At 34.4% G+C, this 18,691-nt stretch overlaps 3 protein-coding genes across 3 annotated transcripts; 1 reads left to right on the forward strand and 2 right to left on the reverse strand.

Annotated features, from left to right (window-relative positions):
- Positions 1 to 3,042: 3,042 nt before the first annotated feature.
- LOC110731021 (transcription termination factor MTEF1, chloroplastic-like) lies at positions 3,043 to 4,387 on the reverse strand. Its single transcript, XM_021910877.1, has one exon. The coding sequence runs from the start codon at positions 4,187 to 4,189 to the stop codon at positions 3,170 to 3,172; it is 1,020 nt and encodes a 339-aa protein (XP_021766569.1). The 5' UTR covers positions 4,190 to 4,387; the 3' UTR covers positions 3,043 to 3,169.
- Positions 4,388 to 6,316: 1,929 nt separating this feature from the next.
- On the forward strand, positions 6,317 to 11,020 carry LOC110731022 (2-Cys peroxiredoxin BAS1, chloroplastic). The gene is made up of 7 exons (XM_021910878.1): positions 6,317 to 6,696; positions 7,345 to 7,419; positions 7,574 to 7,655; positions 7,745 to 7,824; positions 9,897 to 10,022; positions 10,415 to 10,528; positions 10,629 to 11,020. Exons 1-7 carry the CDS (start codon positions 6,469 to 6,471, stop codon positions 10,743 to 10,745), a joined length of 822 nt encoding a protein of 273 aa, XP_021766570.1. The 5' UTR covers positions 6,317 to 6,468; the 3' UTR covers positions 10,746 to 11,020.
- Positions 11,021 to 12,236: 1,216 nt separating this feature from the next.
- Positions 12,237 to 18,055, reverse strand: LOC110731023 (cytokinin riboside 5'-monophosphate phosphoribohydrolase LOG7-like). Its single transcript, XM_021910879.1, has 7 exons — positions 17,709 to 18,055; positions 16,396 to 16,493; positions 14,715 to 14,745; positions 14,126 to 14,225; positions 13,920 to 13,990; positions 12,965 to 13,108; positions 12,237 to 12,673 (listed from the first exon to the last, which is right to left on the reverse strand). The coding sequence occupies exons 1-7, from the start codon at positions 17,817 to 17,819 to the stop codon at positions 12,578 to 12,580; spliced, it is 651 nt and encodes a 216-aa protein (XP_021766571.1). The 5' UTR covers positions 17,820 to 18,055; the 3' UTR covers positions 12,237 to 12,577.
- Between the last annotated feature and the right edge of the window lie 636 nt (positions 18,056 to 18,691).

An 18,691-nucleotide genomic window follows, 5' to 3' on the forward strand; every position in this document is an offset into this window, starting at 1 on the left:
TTCCTTTTTTTTTTTTTGAAGAATATTTATGCATTTTCCTAAGCAATTGCCATTAAATATTTAACTTATTTACCCAAAATTAAGTGTGCAAATAGAGATGTATGGGTAGACATTAGAATTTCAATTTGGGATATGAGTTAAAGGAGAAGATGTAGAAAGAAAGTTATAGTATTAGTTATAAAATATAGTCAAAGTACTAATATGAATATATTAAAAAGTAATACGTATAATTTTATCTTAATTATAAACATACTAAGTACGAGTACTGGTATACTACAATCATGCACTTAAAATATTGGTTATTCAACCACCAAGTTGAATGTAGGTCCACGCTCAACTTTTTTCATTGATTATGAATAATTTAACAACTAATCCTAAAATTGATGTACGTTCCTAGTTTTGAAATTAAGGATCCTCTAATCTTAACATTGAAGTTCTTGTTGATACCCTTTTTTCTTCCATATTAGATAAAATAAAATTCTCAATTTATGATATTAATTAGATTAATATTTGTATATTGAATTAAGTATAGAGTATAATGTATCATGGTTTAAGTTAAATTTAGTACAATTGGTTGATCGTTTATGTAATACTACCTTTGTTTCGTATTAGTTGCAACTTTGGAATATTTTATATCTCACAAATAATACCCCAAAGTTGCAACTAATAAGAAACGGAGGTAGTAGACTTGTCTCAAATCAAAGGGTTAGCCGATTAGGTACTTTTGTTTCTATCCGTTATTATATGTACTCCGTATATTTTGATGTTCTTAAAAAATAAAAATCATATATGGAGTAACATAATTTGATGATAAGAGATTGTTTTTAAAACTTGAGGTTTGCTAATTGGTTGACTTGAAGAAAGTAAAATGCCAGCAGAGAATGTGATCAAAGGAATGCATTCAATGGAAAAACAAAGCCAAAGATTGCAAGGCATGCGAACACATGGACTAAGATTTGCACAAATAAAGGTATTTTTCTCAATCTTTTTTAGGTACTTTACCATTAATTATTAAGGAGTATGATTGGTAGAGTGCCATTAGTAGCCAACTGGATATTCTAAGGATTCTAAACAATCATAATTATAAAGAAAATAATATAAATTGCAACAAGAATTTCCTTGCAACAACTTTAAGTAAAAAATGATCCAACACTCACCACCTATATCATATATGACTGCATCAAGGTGCACGGAGTTGCATACACCACTAGCGTGCGCACTATATAAGTTCGCATGTGAGATTGTTATCTTGTGAGGTGTGCATGAATGAGAAGTGTAGTTGCGTAACAACCACACATATTGGCCCGTGCACCAAACAAACACAAGTACCAAACCACCTCACTTGATCACACAAACACCCAAAGACATAATGTGAGCTAACAGGCTAAAGGAAGGAACTCACGCACGCATTGTTTGTAATGGCCAATTTACTCGGGAAAGCAGACTGAGAAACAGAAATCATAGGGCATTAAACCACAGCGACATGGAAGGCTAGTGGGAAGTTGTTACAGGCAAAGATCACCTCACTGCAAATGGTGGTATAGTCCATATTGTTGTGGTAGATGCTTTGGGGTTGTTGTGGTGGAGGTTAACTTACTATGGGTTCTACCGGAAGTGCAACATCACAATGTACTCTTATTATACTTTTTAGCCTATTTACATGAGTTTGTTACCCAAAAACAAGATTATTTAAGTTAACATTGGTTGTACAGATGAAATCACGCAAACAAATGTCAAATATCTCACAGGATTAACCTTGCAGATAACCCAGAGACTATCGGAAAAAGATTCAGCTCTAAAAAACCACAAAAGCAGGATGCTATAGCGAGTGATGCACAACAGCAGTTTTCCTGATTTTTCCATACAGAACAGACTACTGCTCTGACAGTAAGAACCAAAATTTTTAGGAGTTACCAACAGAAAAAACTAAATAACATAACCAACACCACCAGCAGCTAACAAAAAGGAATTCAAAAACTAACAAAAGAACAAAACTACCCATGCTATGCTTATTCTCTCATGTAACAAACTCAAAACAAAAAGATAATATTCTCTCCTTTCCCAGCTCATATTCCTTTCTCTCTCTCTTATCTCAAGTTCTCAACAAATATCAGTTCCATGATTGATTCTAATAGCATCAATTTCCTTTCTAGTACACTAGCAGGATTTACCAAAGAGAAAAAACTCTATAAGATGATCAAGTTCCATAAATATCAGTTCCATGATTGATTCTAATAGCATCAATTTCCTTTCTAGTACACTAGCAGGATTTACCAAAGAGAAAAAACTCTATAAGATGATCAAGTTCCATAAATTTAAATTTTCAAGCAGTTTAATAGGAATAATTATAAAGCATCACATTCCGAGAACAACATGCTTCATATAGAACCACTACACCTCATTCTGCAAATTATTTCAACCCAGTACAGTCCTTAGATTCAACATAATCGATTTGTATGAAGCATCACAACTTCAGACCAAAATATCCATATGGAGCCAATCTTTCTCATTTTAAAATTTTTTTTGACATTTATTTCTTCCAGCATCTATAAGACTATAACATATCTCAAGATTCTCAACTTACCCAGGAATATCAACACGTTTACATGAGATACATGCTAGCTCTAACTGAGATATTGCACCTAAGTAACTAACCATAGACTAACTGAATACTATCTAAAGCATTGCCAAATGGAGAAGGAAAGCATTAAAATCCACCTCCATGACAAATTTCATGAAAGAAAAAGTTTTCTAACAGCCTGGTCTAGCAAAATGCAATGCAAAAGAAAGGAAATCGAGATAAAGGGCAGGTGTAGCATTCAGTTACTTTGGTGGTTAAAGACTGAGCTAGTATAGAACAGGAAACCCAACCAACTTCACGCGATGTTGAGTACCAAACAATAGTAATCAGTGTTTGTGAAATTGTTATATCATCCATCAACTTCTATACATTAAAATTGTTAGTATCAGCATAGTTCAAAGATGATAACACATTAACACTTGGCAAATTATAGCAGTAATCTTGGCATTTGGGACCAAAAACAACATAGAGCTGGAAAGAACATCATGTATTCATCTATAAACCTTGATATATTCACTTGATCATGTATGTTACAGTAGTTAAAACAATGAGCAATCTACATTGTATTAACAACAATAAATTCACAAGTCATTTGGTTTTTTGCAAACCCCACAAAGGGGAATTGCTCTTAGGCATAGAAGAATTACAACAAACATCCAATCGCTTTCGAAAATCCTCATCCTTCATCTTCAACATCAAAGGAAGAGGAAAACAAACACCCCTTTCTACACAACACTGATGCCTAGGCTTAATCCTCTTCTCTAAACTAAACGAAAAGTATTGAGGAAACTCCTTCAATTCCTTCAAATCCCTCCCCATTTCAACCACAAAGTAATTATATTTAGGCTCGAAATTATCCTTAACACTGTAACAAAACAATGCAGGAAATCTCCTAAACAAAGACACAGAATCATGATATGCAAAACCCACTTTCTCAAAATACTCAATTTTAGGCAAATATTTATCCTCAACAGAAGCTGAAAGAAGATCAGTATGCTTATATACCTCATGAATCCCAATGCTCTGGAGAAAATACAAGGTGGGTCGGAGCCGGGTTTCTACATCGGAGACGAGAAGGCGGGGACGACGGCAGATTACACGGGGGAGGTGATGAACTGGCACCTTGACTTCTCGGAGAAGGAAGGCGAAAACAGGGGCTGTGTTGTGGAGGCGAAGGGAGAGGATCTCAGGACACATGGTGGTGATACGGCGGAGATGCGGCGGAGAGAAGCCGAGAGAAGTGAGGTAATCGAAGAGGGTTTTGAGGTCGGAGAGAGAAGAAGCGGCGGCAATGGCGGAAGGAGGGAGGAGAGAGAGAGAGTCTAGTCCTATGGAGTCGAGGAAGAGGGTTTTTTCTTCGAATTCAGGGTCGGAGGAAGTGGGGAGGGTGGTTTTGGGGTGGGAGTTTGGGGTTGAGGAAGGTAAAGGTTGGATTTTGGGTGGTTTAAGAGGGTGGATTGTGGTGGTTTTGGAGGAAAAGGTGGGGAAAATGGTGGTTTTCCGGCGGAGGAAAGAAGGGGTTTTGGGGAGGAAGATGGGTTGGAGGAGTTTCCCGGTGGTGGAGGTGGCGGCGGAAGTGGTGGTGGGGAAATTGAGGGTGTCTTGCATTGTTGAAGTGGGGGTGGAATTACATGGTTGGGAAATGGAGAGAGTGTGTGAAGAAGAAGGGTGGTGTTTGTCTTTTAGGTGGGATTGAAAGAAAGAGAGGTGGAAAAGGTGTTAGGGGAGATTGCAGGTTATCTACAATCTAGAGCTATGGAGTTTCATCCAACTAAAGTGAAAGTAAACTAGTTCAATTTCCACTTCACCTCCCACGTATGAATTTTCACTCCTTCAATTTTCTTTTGCTTACTCGGTAAAAGACTAGTAGACACACAATAGTACTCTAAAGGATATGTTCTTGTATGATTATTTTCAGTTCAGTTCAGCTTAGCTCTAATAAGTTCAGTTCAGTTCAGCTCATAATTTTCTTCTCTTATAAAATATTCAATTCAGCTCTAATAACTTCAGTTCAATTCAGTCAATAAGAACAGACCCTAAGTCTTGAGACTGATGGCACTAGGTCAGGTCGACCTAAAACCCAGCATGCCCGGTATGTTATAGCATGCGTCAGGGTGTGGGTCGAGTCTAAGTCGCCTTTATTTGGGAGAAACACGATAAGGTACAACACAACCTAGCCTGGCACGACAAAGCATGCTAAAATCAATGAAATTTTGCTTAGGCACGCAAGTTCAGCACGTGACCTTGGCAGTACACAAGCCAACTTTTAAAAATTTTGGCCCAGCTAAGAACGACACGTAACTCGTGGAGTCGTGGGTCAAGCCAAGGAACAAACCTAACTAACCCCAAAGCACATGAGCCTAGCACGACCGATCTAGAGCGATTTTTACTCTTAAAGGGTCAAGGTGGCAATCAAATTATTTAAATTCAATTCAATTCGAGCAATGCATCAAATGTGTGGAGATTGATATTGTTGTAAAAAAAAGTTTGTGATTGTTCAGGTACAACTCTTTTCGTCATTTAACCACTATAGAGATATTTTAACAAAACACATACTACCTCCGTTATTGTTATGTGCAACTTTGGGATATTATTTGTGAGATATAAAAAAATTTCCAAGGTTGCACATAACATTTAACGGAGATAGTATATCATAAAGTTAATTAGAGAGCCAAATCAGGCAAGATTCGAGTCATTTGTCCGATAGATAGAGTTGACCGAGTCAAATTAACGTGCACTTTTTAGATCATATCTATGAGTTGAATCTAAATTAAGGTTAAATGGACATAAAATCAAGTTTTCAAGCTTGCATAACACTATTGAGCTAGGTTTGACCATGCTTTTGGGACATATTAAGGTTGGATGCAATTGATTATGTATAATGTATCATGGTATCAGAAATACTTCTCTCACATTTTGAAGGTTCAATATAGATGTGATGTCACAACAAAGTTCAATTCTACATCTACAATCAATTGCATCAAATTTTATTTGATTCCAACGCTACAACATCAAAAGCACCCCCCTCCTCTTAAATTAGGGGTGACAGTTTGGGTCAGCAGGTCGGGTCAAAAATAGTGTAAAACTTAATATTATTACGAAATATGAAACTTGGGTCAAATTCAGTCGAATTCGGGTTGTTCGGGTTTGGGTTTCTCTCAGTAACTTCGGGTCGGGTTATCGGGTCGGGTCAAGTCAGGGATTGTCAGGCCTACATGGCTACGTGACATAGTATTGTATTATAGAAGAGAGTTTTTATCAACACCAAAGATGATCGTAGTGGAACTGCGGATTAATATTAACGTGTGATAAATTAACATTACCTTTTTTATATAAAAAGAAATACCTTTAATATATTATTGTTCTTATTTGTAATTAAAATTGATGATTTATTCAAACAATCCTTATCACTAGATTAAATATTGTTTTTTTTTTTTTTTTGAAATAACTAGATCAAATATTGTTTGATAAAAACATATTCATATTTGTACATCTTTGAATTTATAAGAACTCGATTTCCTTAATTAGTCACTTATAAATAAACCTTTTTTTTTTAATAAAATAAAAATAAAATAACCTAATTTCCATTATTTTTTTTATTTTTTTTTTTGGTTTAATTAAAAAACGACAATTCCATCAATTTGTGGAGAGAAAAAGAAGTAGAGTGATAAGTGACCATTTTCTGGAAAGTCTAGAAAATACACTTTACTAAAAAAGAAAAAAAGACACATCATCACACACCAAATAACCAATCTTCCATTTCCACACACTGAAACAGTCTACTTATCCACTCTCCCACCAACCTTTCTCCTCACACCATTCATATAATCTCACTTCAATTTCACACCCAGAAATTCGAGGAGAGAGAAACTCAACCTTCATCAACAATGGCGTCTGCAGCTTCATCCTCTGCTATTCTCTCTTCTAATCCTAGGGTTTTCGCCCCTAAATCTCATGCTCCAATGGCGGCTGCTTCCGTTTCTTCTCTCCCTAAACCTTTCTCCCAAACCCTAACTCTTTCTTCCACCTTCAATGGCAAATCCTTCCAACCTCCTCGCTCTTTGTCTTCTCGCCGCACTCAATCTTCCAGACGCAGCTTCGTCGTTCGCGCTTCTGTATGTCACTTTTTCTTCATTTCAATTCATTCATTCATTCTTCATTTTTTCAATTAATTTTGTAAATTTATAATGATTACTGTATTGTATATTCATCATTTTGATTGGAAAAACTGCTGATTTGAATGTTGCTCTTAATATCTTGAATTCGGTTTAATTGACGAATAATTGATAGACTGTAGATTGTAGGTTGAACTGCATTGTTAATGTGTAATAAGTATCAAATTATCACTATACATTTGTGTAAATTGGAAATAAAATGAGGTGAATTGACAGCGGGTGATTCTGGAATTATGAATGTGAAGTTTGAAGCCTTTTGTAATCTTTGATTATGAAAAAGTAACATTATATTTAAATTGTGTGGTCAATCTATTGATTATAATCGATATAAAGTCAAGAAGTGTTACTTTTTTTGTTGTAAGATAATACATTTTGGCATAATGTTATGGCATAAGATAGTTAATTTTGCGACGTAATTGTAATGTGGCCTATTATATTGGAATGGAGGTAGTAATTATTCTTGTTAGTCCCTTTTACACATTACGCTATGATTATTGGGGTACTGACTGTTGTGTGGCAGTTATCATATGATTCAAGCATCAATGTTGGCTATAACTTGACCCTTTTTTTTCTGTCTTTTTTTTTCAGGCTGACCTCCCCTTAGTTGGAAACGTTGCGCCAGACTTTGAGGCGGAGGCTGTTTTCGACCAAGAATTCATCAATGTAATTTTCGCACAGACAAATTTATTACAATAGTTGCATATATTACAAACATGCTTCACCCATCCGATTTTTGATTACTTTGTTTTATGAGTACTAGTTCCAGTCAGAAAAGTTGGAAAAGGGTTGGAATCTGATTGTTTTAACTTTCTTGCAGGTTAAACTTTCTGATTACAGGGGAAAGAAATATGTAATTTTGTTTTTCTATCCTTTGGACTTTACATTTGTTTGTCCTACTGGTTAGTACTCTGAATCTAAAAGGCTAGTTGATGTTTATAGTTTCCAAATTAGTTCCTTACACCCTTTGCTTCCCTTTTTGTTTTTGTAGAAATCACTGCTTTCAGTGACCGTCATGCAGAATTTGAGAAGTTGAACACCGAAATTCTAGGTGTTTCCGTTGACAGTGTTGTAAGTATCTCTCGTCTTTCTCATTTTTTTCATTTGCTACCATCTTTTGCTGAGTTACAGTTGCTCATTGGTTGTGGCTTGCTTACATTGTTCTCATCTGTAATGTATTTTGTGCTCATCTGTAATGTCTTTTGTGCTCAGCTAAAAAATCCAAATTTAGTAGGAAACTATATTAGTTTCTCTGATTCTCTTCACCGTCTCTCCTGTGGTTCTACCCTCTTATTTATTGATTGTGCTTTTTACATGCAGCCTACACTTTTTATTCTGTTAATTTTTGGTTGCCAAAAATGTCTTTGTTGATGAGTGGTGACCAAAAAAGGATGAAAAGGGGGACAAGGGGCACATGAAAATATGACATTCCTTTTTTGCAAGAAATAAATGGCGGATACTTCAATGTGGTAGTCATGGAGGACCAAAAAACAACCTTTACTAACATGGATGATAATTCTATGAAGATTTCTGTTAATAGTTATGATTGTAACAGAAGATTTGTTGTACTATACTATAATGCACAAGAACATTAGAGAAATGAAATTAATGAAAAAGGTAGGGAGAGCTGGGGCCTGGGAGGGTGGAGAGTCAGGAGACTACAAATTGATGTTAGTTTCTATTGAAATGGAAACCTCTCTACACCATACAACTATGAAAAGACTAGTGGTTTCAAAAAATTATTGCTACCGAAGAACGACTGTGGGCAACATTAGCAAGTTCTACTTTAGGTTTATCCCATGAAGGCTCTTCGCTTTATTTGCGGACAGGAATTTAAGTTTTGTCAAATGATGATCTAGAGCCCAAATTATTTTTATCTGGTGATTTAGTTAGGAGTTATGGGAAAATAGCATGTAATTTGCAGTATTCATTATTTGGATGGCGATGGGGCTTTGGTTAAGCAGTTACCTTAAGCCATACTTTCTTAATCAACTCAACTAAATCTGACCGCCCTATCAAATGCATAAATTATACATACATTGGTAAAGGGAATGTGAATTAGCGTCACACTGCCCTTCTGCACTTCATCTGTGAATTAGGAGTGCCAAAAGATAGTCTGGAGTGTCTATAACCTTTGGTATGTATACTGTCTTTATCTAAGTGGACCAAGCCTATTTGGATGACCTTTTGGGAGTCAATGGAGGATATCCTCTAGGAAATATTTCTAAGTAACAAAGAATAAATTACAATGAACTTGAGAAAAAGCATGTGGGCCAATTGCCTTGAAGGAGCACCCGGAATCACATCAATAATTTGGATTATATGGGACACTTTCAGATTGCCTTCCTGAATAATACTTTTGCTATCTAAATTATAATTGAGTTGAGCTAAATTCTGTACTGTTTTGGTGTGCAACAGCACAGCATTATGTGCTGTAGTCAATATATCTGTCAACTTGAACATTTCCCAATTATTTACTTCTCTTGCTAGTGGGGTCATTGTCAATGGGAGGTAGGGATGAGGCTGATGCAAATATTCACTTCTCTATGTGAGCTGTAGTGCATTTTTTTTGGCAGAGCAGTCTCTAACTGCCTAATTTTGGAATGTTGGGGGTCTTGAGGCTTTATATTTAGGCAAATTTTTTACAAAAATTCATGGCATAAGGTGGATTTTGTTGTTGTGAATTTTCTGCATAGCCTGATTTTTTATAATATCACTTCACAGCGTAGCTTGAAAACTCTCTTCAATCTATCTGGATTTTGCCCTTGAATGTTAACCCCGCAATTAATTTGACTTTATCTCTTGGCTTTTCTATTGAGTAGATATTAACTTAATTCAAAATAGTTTTCATTGTGATTATTTTCCTTTAACTTTTATTGTGGGACAACATTATAATTCATGGAACATGCATTAAACCGTATTCCATGAACCATACCCAAGGCATTACACCAAAATTACTAATTACAAGTAAAGACGATATAAAGTACCAAGTACCAACCAATTTATTCACAAGGTTTATGTACACATTTCCATGTCAGATATCCTTTCCATATAGTATGTTCTGATTGTAACATTTTTAGCACTTTCCTCAATTCTGTATTAGTTTATCCATGTAATGGTTGATATAATTGTTTATTGTGCAGTTCTCACATCTCGCATGGGTCCAAACAGATAGGAAGTCTGGTGGTTTGGGTGATTTGAATTATCCCTTGGTTTCTGATGTCACCAAGTCTATCTCAAAGGCTTTCAATGTTCTGATCCCAGACCAGGTATGCATGAATCACTTTTATTGTTGGAATGGTAACACTCGGCTTCTCGGTTTTCTGGCTTCAACCATTAAATAATGTATTTGGTAGTCTTTCACAATTTCACACATTTGCTAAACTTGTAGTCTTTCACAATTTCACACATTTGCTAAACTGTTAAAGTAGTATAAGTAGAGTCTGGCGCTCATTTGCAGTCTTTTCTTGTAGTAATAGTGTAATACCAACATTCCCTGAAATTCATGAGGAGTGAGCTTAATAAGTACATGTGTTCAGCAGCTTCAGTCATTGATGGATGTTAATTAAATTTTTAATCTTGGACCTTCAAATGCATAAATATACAGTTATAGTGTTAATATTTCTGTTTATTTGATTCATCTTTTGTTCAAATTTACCAGGGAATTGCATTGAGAGGATTGTTCATCATTGACAAGGAAGGAGTCATTCAACATTCAACCATCAACAATCTTGCTATTGGTCGTAGTGTTGATGAGACTCTGAGAACACTCCAGGTATATAAATCTCAAATTGCCACCCCGTACTTATCCTTTCACTGGATTGGAGAAATGTTGAGTAGTGTTGTGATTCATCTCTCTTAAACTGGTTTTGCAGGCATTGCAGTATGTGCAGGAGAACCCTGATGAAGTCTGCCCCGCAGGGTGGAAGCCTGGGGAGAAATCAATGAAGCCAGACCCCAAGCTTAGCAAGGAGTACTTTGCTGCCATTTAAGGAACACGATTGACTCTGCATCACATAGGAAGTCCTGAATTTTTGTTTTCTGTATCATGATCTGTAATCTTTTGCGAAATTTGAGCTGATTCTAGGGAATAAATGTCAACAATTTATCTATGTATCGCTTTTGTAGCAGATCCAATTGTAATGGTTTAAACTATTATCATTGAGCTATTTGGATTGTGTGCTTTGTTGTAGCTAGCAGTACAACGGAAAATTGTTTATTAGAAGCACTGCAAATTGCTCAACTTTGAGCATCGTTTTAGTATGCATATCAACCTCTCCTTAGTCATGGTGATTTCAGAATTCTTAGTATTTTATTATACTGTCAAAGCGTTATTTGAATAGGATTCCACCTATTCTGATACATATACTGATAATGGTCATTTATAATTAGCACACCCGTAGTTATTAGTGGGTGTTAATGGGTTAGTGGGCTTATCCACATTACAATCAAATACTACATCAAGGCCTTTTACTCTGAATCCTTATTGCATCCCCAAAATCCAATAAAATGCTTTGATGGAAACGATTTTCTAGGAGATGATTTCTAATTTTCCACTATTGTTTGTCAAGGGTGGGAAATAGTTTTTCAAATAGGGGAAAACATTTTCCATTTGAAATTGAAGTAATACCACTTTTTTTTTTTGTTTCCTTCATTATTCTTAACGTTGCTTTTCTCATCTCATCCATTTTCTTGGTTCTACTCCTATATTAGTTCGTGTCCGATGATATGTCCAATTGTTATACACATACGGAGTAACAAATAATGAAATAAGGAAGTGGTTGATTTAACATTACATATAAGTAAATTGGATGGGTTGTATCTCTCAAAAAAAAAAAAAAAAAAAAAAAAAAAAAAAAAAAAGGATGGGTTGTATAAAACTTTGCCAAATTCACGTCCAACTTAGTATTTTTTTGGACGGGAGTCCAAGTCCGCGATCCAAATACATTTTTTTGAGTCCAAATTCAATCCACTTGGGTGTATATTTTTTAAAAACTATTAATGGGGAAAAAACACAATGAAGTTCACAAAACTTGACCAGTTGATCACTTGATCCTATAAAAGGAAATGATACAAGTTATACAAATAAAAATGCGGAGGAAATATCATGTAGTTTGAAAAACCGTTGTTAATACGAGAACGTGACTATTTTTCCGAACATCAGAAAAATAGTATGATATTATCTCAGTCTGGTTATAATTGATTTGAGTAAATTTTGCACACTATCACCCATAAACTATGAATTAGTTTTGGTTGCATTAAGAAGCACAAAAGCTTAAATATGAGAGAGACATGAAAAAATTTGTAAGCCAAGTTAATTTATAATACAATATTCTTGACTCTATTACTTGTTGCTAAATGGCTAAAATGGCTAAGAGCCAGAGATACAATTTAAATAAAGCTGAGATTGTTAAATATTAATCCTAAACTTACAACAAAAGTTTGCCACAATTTACATTTGATCAATCTACAACATCACAATATGATGAAGCATAAAAAAGTGGCAAAAAGTTTGGATAATTCAAAATTAAATTTATACATCCAGAGATTGACCAAGTAACTAATAGTTTAGGCTAATTTTTTTGCTTCATTTTTTCCATTGATTTTTGTTAAAACCATTCGTTTTCCGGTCACGTATACAACCAAAATGGGGTGGTCAATTCATTTGTCTAAGTACCAAAAAACCAGAGGCCCCTTTTCCTTCCTATACTAAACATTAGATTACCCCATATATCAGCATCACATATCACTGTACTTTTGTGTATGCTATAGGCCGAGGCCCCCCCAAAATTCCGAAAACCAGCAGCAGCACACATGAGCACGGTTATGTTGTGACGCCCGATTCAGAGACATAATTAGGCCTCTCCACTTCCTCCCAGATCAACTTAGACGACAATTCATCGATCTCGGGGACATACTCCTGCTAGCCCAAAGAGTACAGAATTATTATGTGGAGTAATTAGCAAGATTGCTAACTTCGATAATGCATAGGACTAATTAATTAATCAATTCTAGCTACCCTAAGTGTTGATATATTAAAGACAAAAATTTGATACATTCCTTCCCTTGATTATTATATGAAAACAGCATACTTTCGTGCATCCCCGCGACCAGACAATAGCGAGTTTAACAGTTCTAAATATGTTTATATTTCGGTCTGTCAATTAAACTGTCTTACTATTGGTGTAATTATTGGATATTGATTAATTACCTCAAGCTTTCTAAACAATTCTTTGGCTGTTGGGGCTGACACAATGATCCCACGAGACGTTGGAGAGATAAAGCCTTCATCAACGGCCTTATCGATAAAAGATAATAAGCAATTGTAGTACCCATCCACATTCAACAGACCCACCTGTATTATAAAAACAACAAATTGCACAACTTCAATCAATAGATACTAACCATGCTTTTCAATTATATTCTTATTACGATCGATGTTGTCACGACATACATCAATTAATAAAAATGTTTTTAATATGTCGTGTGAGATGGAAGGAGTTCTTAGATCACACGCAATTGAAAATTCGTCGAAAAAAATCTGATTCCCTGAGGGAGATACCCTCAGGAAACCTCTCAATAATGATGCACCATGACTATGTAACAGCATAAAATCTTCTTAGCATGTTTCCATGTGAACTCACCCAAAGAATCACATGCAATTTCCATTATTATCTATCCTCATCAAATCTCCTATTTGATCAAATCTTCATTAAATCTGTTATTTATTTCGATTATTTAAGCATTTATACATAATCAGTCGTATAGTCCGTAGATGTCATGGCAAAGGAAGATGTTGACTACTATGCTTTAGTACAAAAAATTATGATGATAGTCCACAACGAGCATTCAAAAAACAATCTCATATTAAAGCTTGGTCAAAAGATGGAAAGGAATCATTCTTTTAACGGAAAGCCAACAATCCAACCGTCGTAATCCATTACACACTTGTTGGTTGTTTCATACTCTAGGGACATTTACACATCAAAAGCTTGATTGGTAGTTGGTCTCTCCATAACCCATGCATAAAAACATCTTCATTTTTTTTACCTCTGGCCTACATCTTTTGGTGTCTACTAATTGTTTCTATTCGCGAAAAGAGAGGATAATTTACACACGTCGTTTTTTAAATAAAAGAGCATTTCAGATAAAAGTAGGATTCATACAGGTTTTCGGTGTATTCCTAGCTGAGCGTAAGTGATGACTTCTAGAAGTTCTTCAAGAGTGCCGTAACCACCTGATCATACACGGAATGAACACGTTAATTTAATTATCATTTAATAATCAAATCAAATAAAGTAAAGCCCGTATGATATCATCAATCCAAGGCCTATCCATGTTAAGCTTAGTTAGACTAACACGAAAAACATACCAGGTAATGCAATGAATGCATCAGCTTGTTTAGCCATTTCAGCCTTCCTCTGGTGCATGTTTGATACAGTTTTCACTTCCCCAACGGTTTCACCAGTTATCTGCCCAGTAAAATTTTACGTTAAGAAAAGCTATCATCAATATTCAACAACACCACAATGCAAACTAATTCCAAGTAATTTTGACAGGATCAAACTGCTTGTATGTTGATTAATAACAAAAACCGTATCATATTCTTATTATATTACTTAACCAAACTATTTTTGTTACAGGTTTTTTAAAGATTAAGTAATTAGTGGGTCCACTTTGATCCACAAAAGATAATTAGCACCGAAGAGTTTATAATAATAAAGAGAAACTCAAGTGTATGAATGTTTTGACTAACAACATGGAGATAGTACAAGCTGACTTTTGCTTTAGAGCTAATAAGAGGCAAAGAAAGCAACACATGTATGGAAAGCCAAGAATGTAGCCTTTATTTTTCCAAACGACGATGACTAGCCTACGTAAGCAGAACAACTTAAAGAATATCCCTTTATTATAAAACACTAAGCTAACCACCCTAGCTATAATGAGAATGAGATTATTACCTCTTTAGAAACAAGGCTCTTTGGAATGACCCTGCAAGTTAAAAACAACCACCAAAAGCAAAAAGTAAGTTAACTGATTTGTTGGCACGTCAAACTTCTAAACGGAATCATTATGATCTAATTAGCTTTAATTAATATTCAACAAAGATGTTCAAACATTCAAATAACATACACGTCAAAGCATTTGAGTGCATTTGATTGATCTTTACAATAAGATAGTAGATAAAATATAGATTAGCTTAGACCACAAAGTTAATAACAGAAACTACAAGGCACTATTGTTTAAAGTAAACAAGAAAAGAAGCCATCAACAAGAAAAGTAGCCATCGAAAATTTATCAATAATCTGCTCACCATCTCCTTTAACAAAATACATCTAATGGTTTAAAATAACAGATTTAGACATCCATGAAAGTATATTTATTGAACTTATGCTCATAAAAATAAATACGAGTCATAATCACCTCATCTAAGAGATACGCAAAATCATTTAATCTCGAGCTTTACTCCCCGTCCCTTATTTTTTGCCCCATATGATTCAAAAAGCTCTCACAAACAAGTGAGCCATGGAGCAAACAAAAAAGAACTGAGGAAGTAGGTACAGTTCTCATTGAAACTGGTAGGTAAAAGAATGGTGCAAAGGCATGTAGCTTAGGTTAGGTTCTTTGAACTAAAAGATGAAGAAATTTTACTAGCTAGTAGGATAAGGTTAACACAGTGGCAAAATCAAAGATCCAAGAAAAGGGGGAGTATGTCATAAAAATCAAAGCTTAAAAATAATATGACAAATGTATTTGCAGAGTAAAAAGTTAATCCTTCTACCAAACCTTTTCATGTCAAAAAAATGTGTATGGGAATAAGGAGAGTTCCTGTAAAATAGCCTGACATGGGCAAAACCCAATGGATTCAACTTTACTTTTCCCATCTGATCCAGATCAAACTAAAAGGGTATAACAACTTTTGTACCAGTCATTTTGTAAATACTTAATTCATGTAACACATACAATCAAACTCTTCCTTTTTTCTTGTATGGGTAAAACATTCCTCACATATCTCAAGAAACTTTATTTTATGTGTTTTTTTGGTAATACAAAGTTTTCTTCTTTAGATATAAATCCCAAAATGAACTCAACTTTCAAGGGTGGTCATATTGTCTAAGCGAACATTCTTTAAGTGCTCCAATATTATATAACACGCAAATATATTTAAAACCATCATAACTTTTTAGGCTATGTTATCGAGATTTGGATACCAATATTCAACACGCGTACATGTTTTAAGTATCTAACTTAACCATTTTTATTGTCCAATGATCTGACATGGGCACTTGATGTGAAATGATGAGTCAAGTCTAGCATAAGAGCACAGAGTTCTTAGAAGCTCAATAAAAATAGTTTTTGCATGGTCTAGGATGAAGAGAAGTTTAGTGATACCCCCACACCCCACTTCATAGAAGAAGAAGAAGCAAAGAAAAGGGACAATTATGAAGGGGGCAGGCAGAGCAATGATGTTGCTAGACTTTGAAAACTTAGCACATAATCTTTAATTGGTTGACATATCCATTTACAACTCAATAAACAACACATACTAGCATACTACTCCTAGATAAGTAGATAGTCTCCTAGTACTAGTAGTAGTAATTTTTAGAAAGAGAAAGAAGAGAGAGAAAGTAAGGAACATACCCTAGAACATGGCGCCCACCATCATGAGCTGCCTGAGAAACAAGACCCATCAGACCCACGCTGCCACCTCCATACACCAAATCAATCCTTCTCTCCACCTTCAACACAAATACACACATCCAAAGGTAAATTAAAAATTTATAAAAATTAAAATATTTAATATTGAGAACAAATCAAATTAGTTCATATTGGACACGTGTCAGAAACCCACAACTCACACAACCTCATTAAATAAAAAAGAAAAACAAAGACAATTAAATAATCATGATTGTGAACCATATGCCTAATCTATAACAAGTTTATTATATATAGATTTTATTAAAATAATTTTATAAATGTATAATATTAGTAATGTATAATTGATTTTCATGGCCATAAAAACAAAAAATATGGATTTTAAAATTTAAATTAATTTCATTTGTTGGTGGAAAATTAATGGAAGTAATTGAAACCCCATATGTCACCACCCCACGCTTTTATGGGTCATGATATCCAACAAGCACGTTTGTTTCCCTTGAGAGCACCAAGGGAAAATCATAAAGTTTTAATCTTTTTAATTTCATTACCAATATTTTTTCGAGTATTGCTAAACGTAGCCCTAAAAATGTACCAGTCAAGAATTTATGATAAAATCACACGTAAATTGCTTCCTTTGTGAAATTGAACGTCTACTATGTGCCTATATCTTATAATTGAACACTTTAACATGTAATTTGCTTCTCTCTTCTCTAATTAATTATGTTTAATGAACATAAATATAAAATCAAAAACTCTAGGAAATTAAGGGGGAAGAAAATGGGGGGAAAGAGGGATCATGCAAGAAGGCTGTTCCACTGACAGACAGATTACAGCTTGCAATAATTTTCTCTCTCATGTCAAAATTAACCTTTAATCTTCCTCCATTTTCACCAAATTATTACAACAACTTTACACAATTTTCAAATTTAGAAACAAAAAAGATTAGTGTAAAATAATAGGGTTTAAAGTGGGTAAACCAGAAAAAGTTACAATTTTGCACTCATTATCGCTCAACTTAAATACCCCATCAATTTTTTTTCATAAAAATGCTGTCTTTTTCACTGTCATTTTCACAGATTTTTGTGCAAATGTTGCATAATACAGAGCATATAAGAATACCCAGAAAGATTATTCAACTGCATTACAAATCAGACCTTCTGGGATTATAAATTTACCCAAAAAAAATAGTTTATCTTTTCCAAAGATGCAATTTTTTAGTTTCTTAATGCAATAATTCAGAAAATATATAGCAAAAAAAAACAGGGGATATTGGAATTTAGTAATAAAATTATTACCAGTTCATTGCCAAGCTCAACAGCAGCTTCTTGGTAGCTCAATTTCTTGCCGGAACTGCTTCCACAAAACACACAAACCCTCTTGAATTTTGACGGCTTTGTCTGTTCCATTTTTTTTTAATTTAATTTAATTTTCTCTCTCCTAAAAAAATGTACAAATAAAATTATAAAATTCAGAGAGTTTTGGAAGAAAAAGTTGAGAGAGAATAATGTAAGAGAAGAATGAGAACAAAAGTTGGGATATGTTTGCATATGCGATGTTCTCCTATAAATATAAACCCACCGGTCCACCCGGGTAACGCCTCTACCAAGTAACCATTTTTTAATGTCTTATTAATTTTTTTTTTTTTTTTTTTTTTTTGTTTTCTTTTGTTGTTCTCACTACAATGTCTTATTAATTTAACGTTATATATCTTTACTTCCTTTGTTTCTATTTAGTTGACGCGTTTGATTTTGATACATATATTAAAAAGAAGAGAGAGTGAAAGAGAATGTAAAAGAAAGTGTGGTAGCTTGTAAATACAAGGTAAAAAATTTACCCCAAAACAAAACGTGTCAACTAAAAAAAACTTCCTAAAAAGAAAGACGTGTTAACTAAAAAGAAACGGAGGTACGGAGTAGTATATAATTTTATTACTACCTCTGTTACAGGTTACGTGCAACGATTAGATATTTTTCTTTTCTTCTTTATGTCAAATCGTTGCACATAACATAACATGTTTACTATTAACCTTTTTATGTTATGGGGTAATAAGATTTGTTATGTTTAAATATGTGATGTTGATGTTTGCTTTTGAATTTTTGGTCAAAGGACTTAGAAGGTTAACTTTGATATAATTGGGTCCCATAATGACTATATATGCTATGTCCAAGTGCAATACAATTAGAAAATTATTTAATTTTTAGAAAATGAAATGATTGTGAATGGAATCGTTTACCATCTTTGATGGCTTGGTGGTTACATACTACGAGTAGTGAGAAAA

This window comes from Chenopodium quinoa, unplaced genomic scaffold (assembly GCF_001683475.1).
Source record: "Chenopodium quinoa cultivar QQ74 unplaced genomic scaffold, ASM168347v1, whole genome shotgun sequence".
NCBI classification, from domain to species: Eukaryota; Viridiplantae; Streptophyta; class Magnoliopsida; order Caryophyllales; family Amaranthaceae; genus Chenopodium; species Chenopodium quinoa.

Bases quoted from the DNA above. Each gene is read 5' to 3' on its own strand.
- LOC110731021 (XM_021910877.1), bottom strand. From the start codon at position 4,189: ATGCAAGACACCCTCAATTTCCCCACCACCACTTCCGCCGCCACCTCC.
- LOC110731022 (XM_021910878.1), top strand. From the start codon at position 6,469: ATGGCGTCTGCAGCTTCATCCTCTGCTATTCTCTCTTCTAATCCTAGG. The intron at 7,656-7,744 runs GTTAGTACTCTG...TTGTTTTTGTAG, and splicing joins TACATTTGTTTGTCCTACTG to AAATCACTGCTTTCAGTGAC. The intron at 10,529-10,628 runs GTATATAAATCT...CTGGTTTTGCAG, and splicing joins AGACTCTGAGAACACTCCAG to GCATTGCAGTATGTGCAGGA.
- LOC110731023 (XM_021910879.1), bottom strand. From the start codon at position 17,819: ATGGAACAGACAAAGCCGTCAAAATTCAAGAGGGTTTGTGTGTTTTGT. The intron at 16,494-17,708 runs GTAATAATTTTA...TTTGTGTTGAAG, and splicing joins TTGAGCTTGGCAATGAACTG to GTGGAGAGAAGGATTGATTT. The intron at 13,991-14,125 runs GTATGTTTTTCG...GTGTATGATCAG, and splicing joins TGCATTCATTGCATTACCTG to GTGGTTACGGCACTCTTGAA.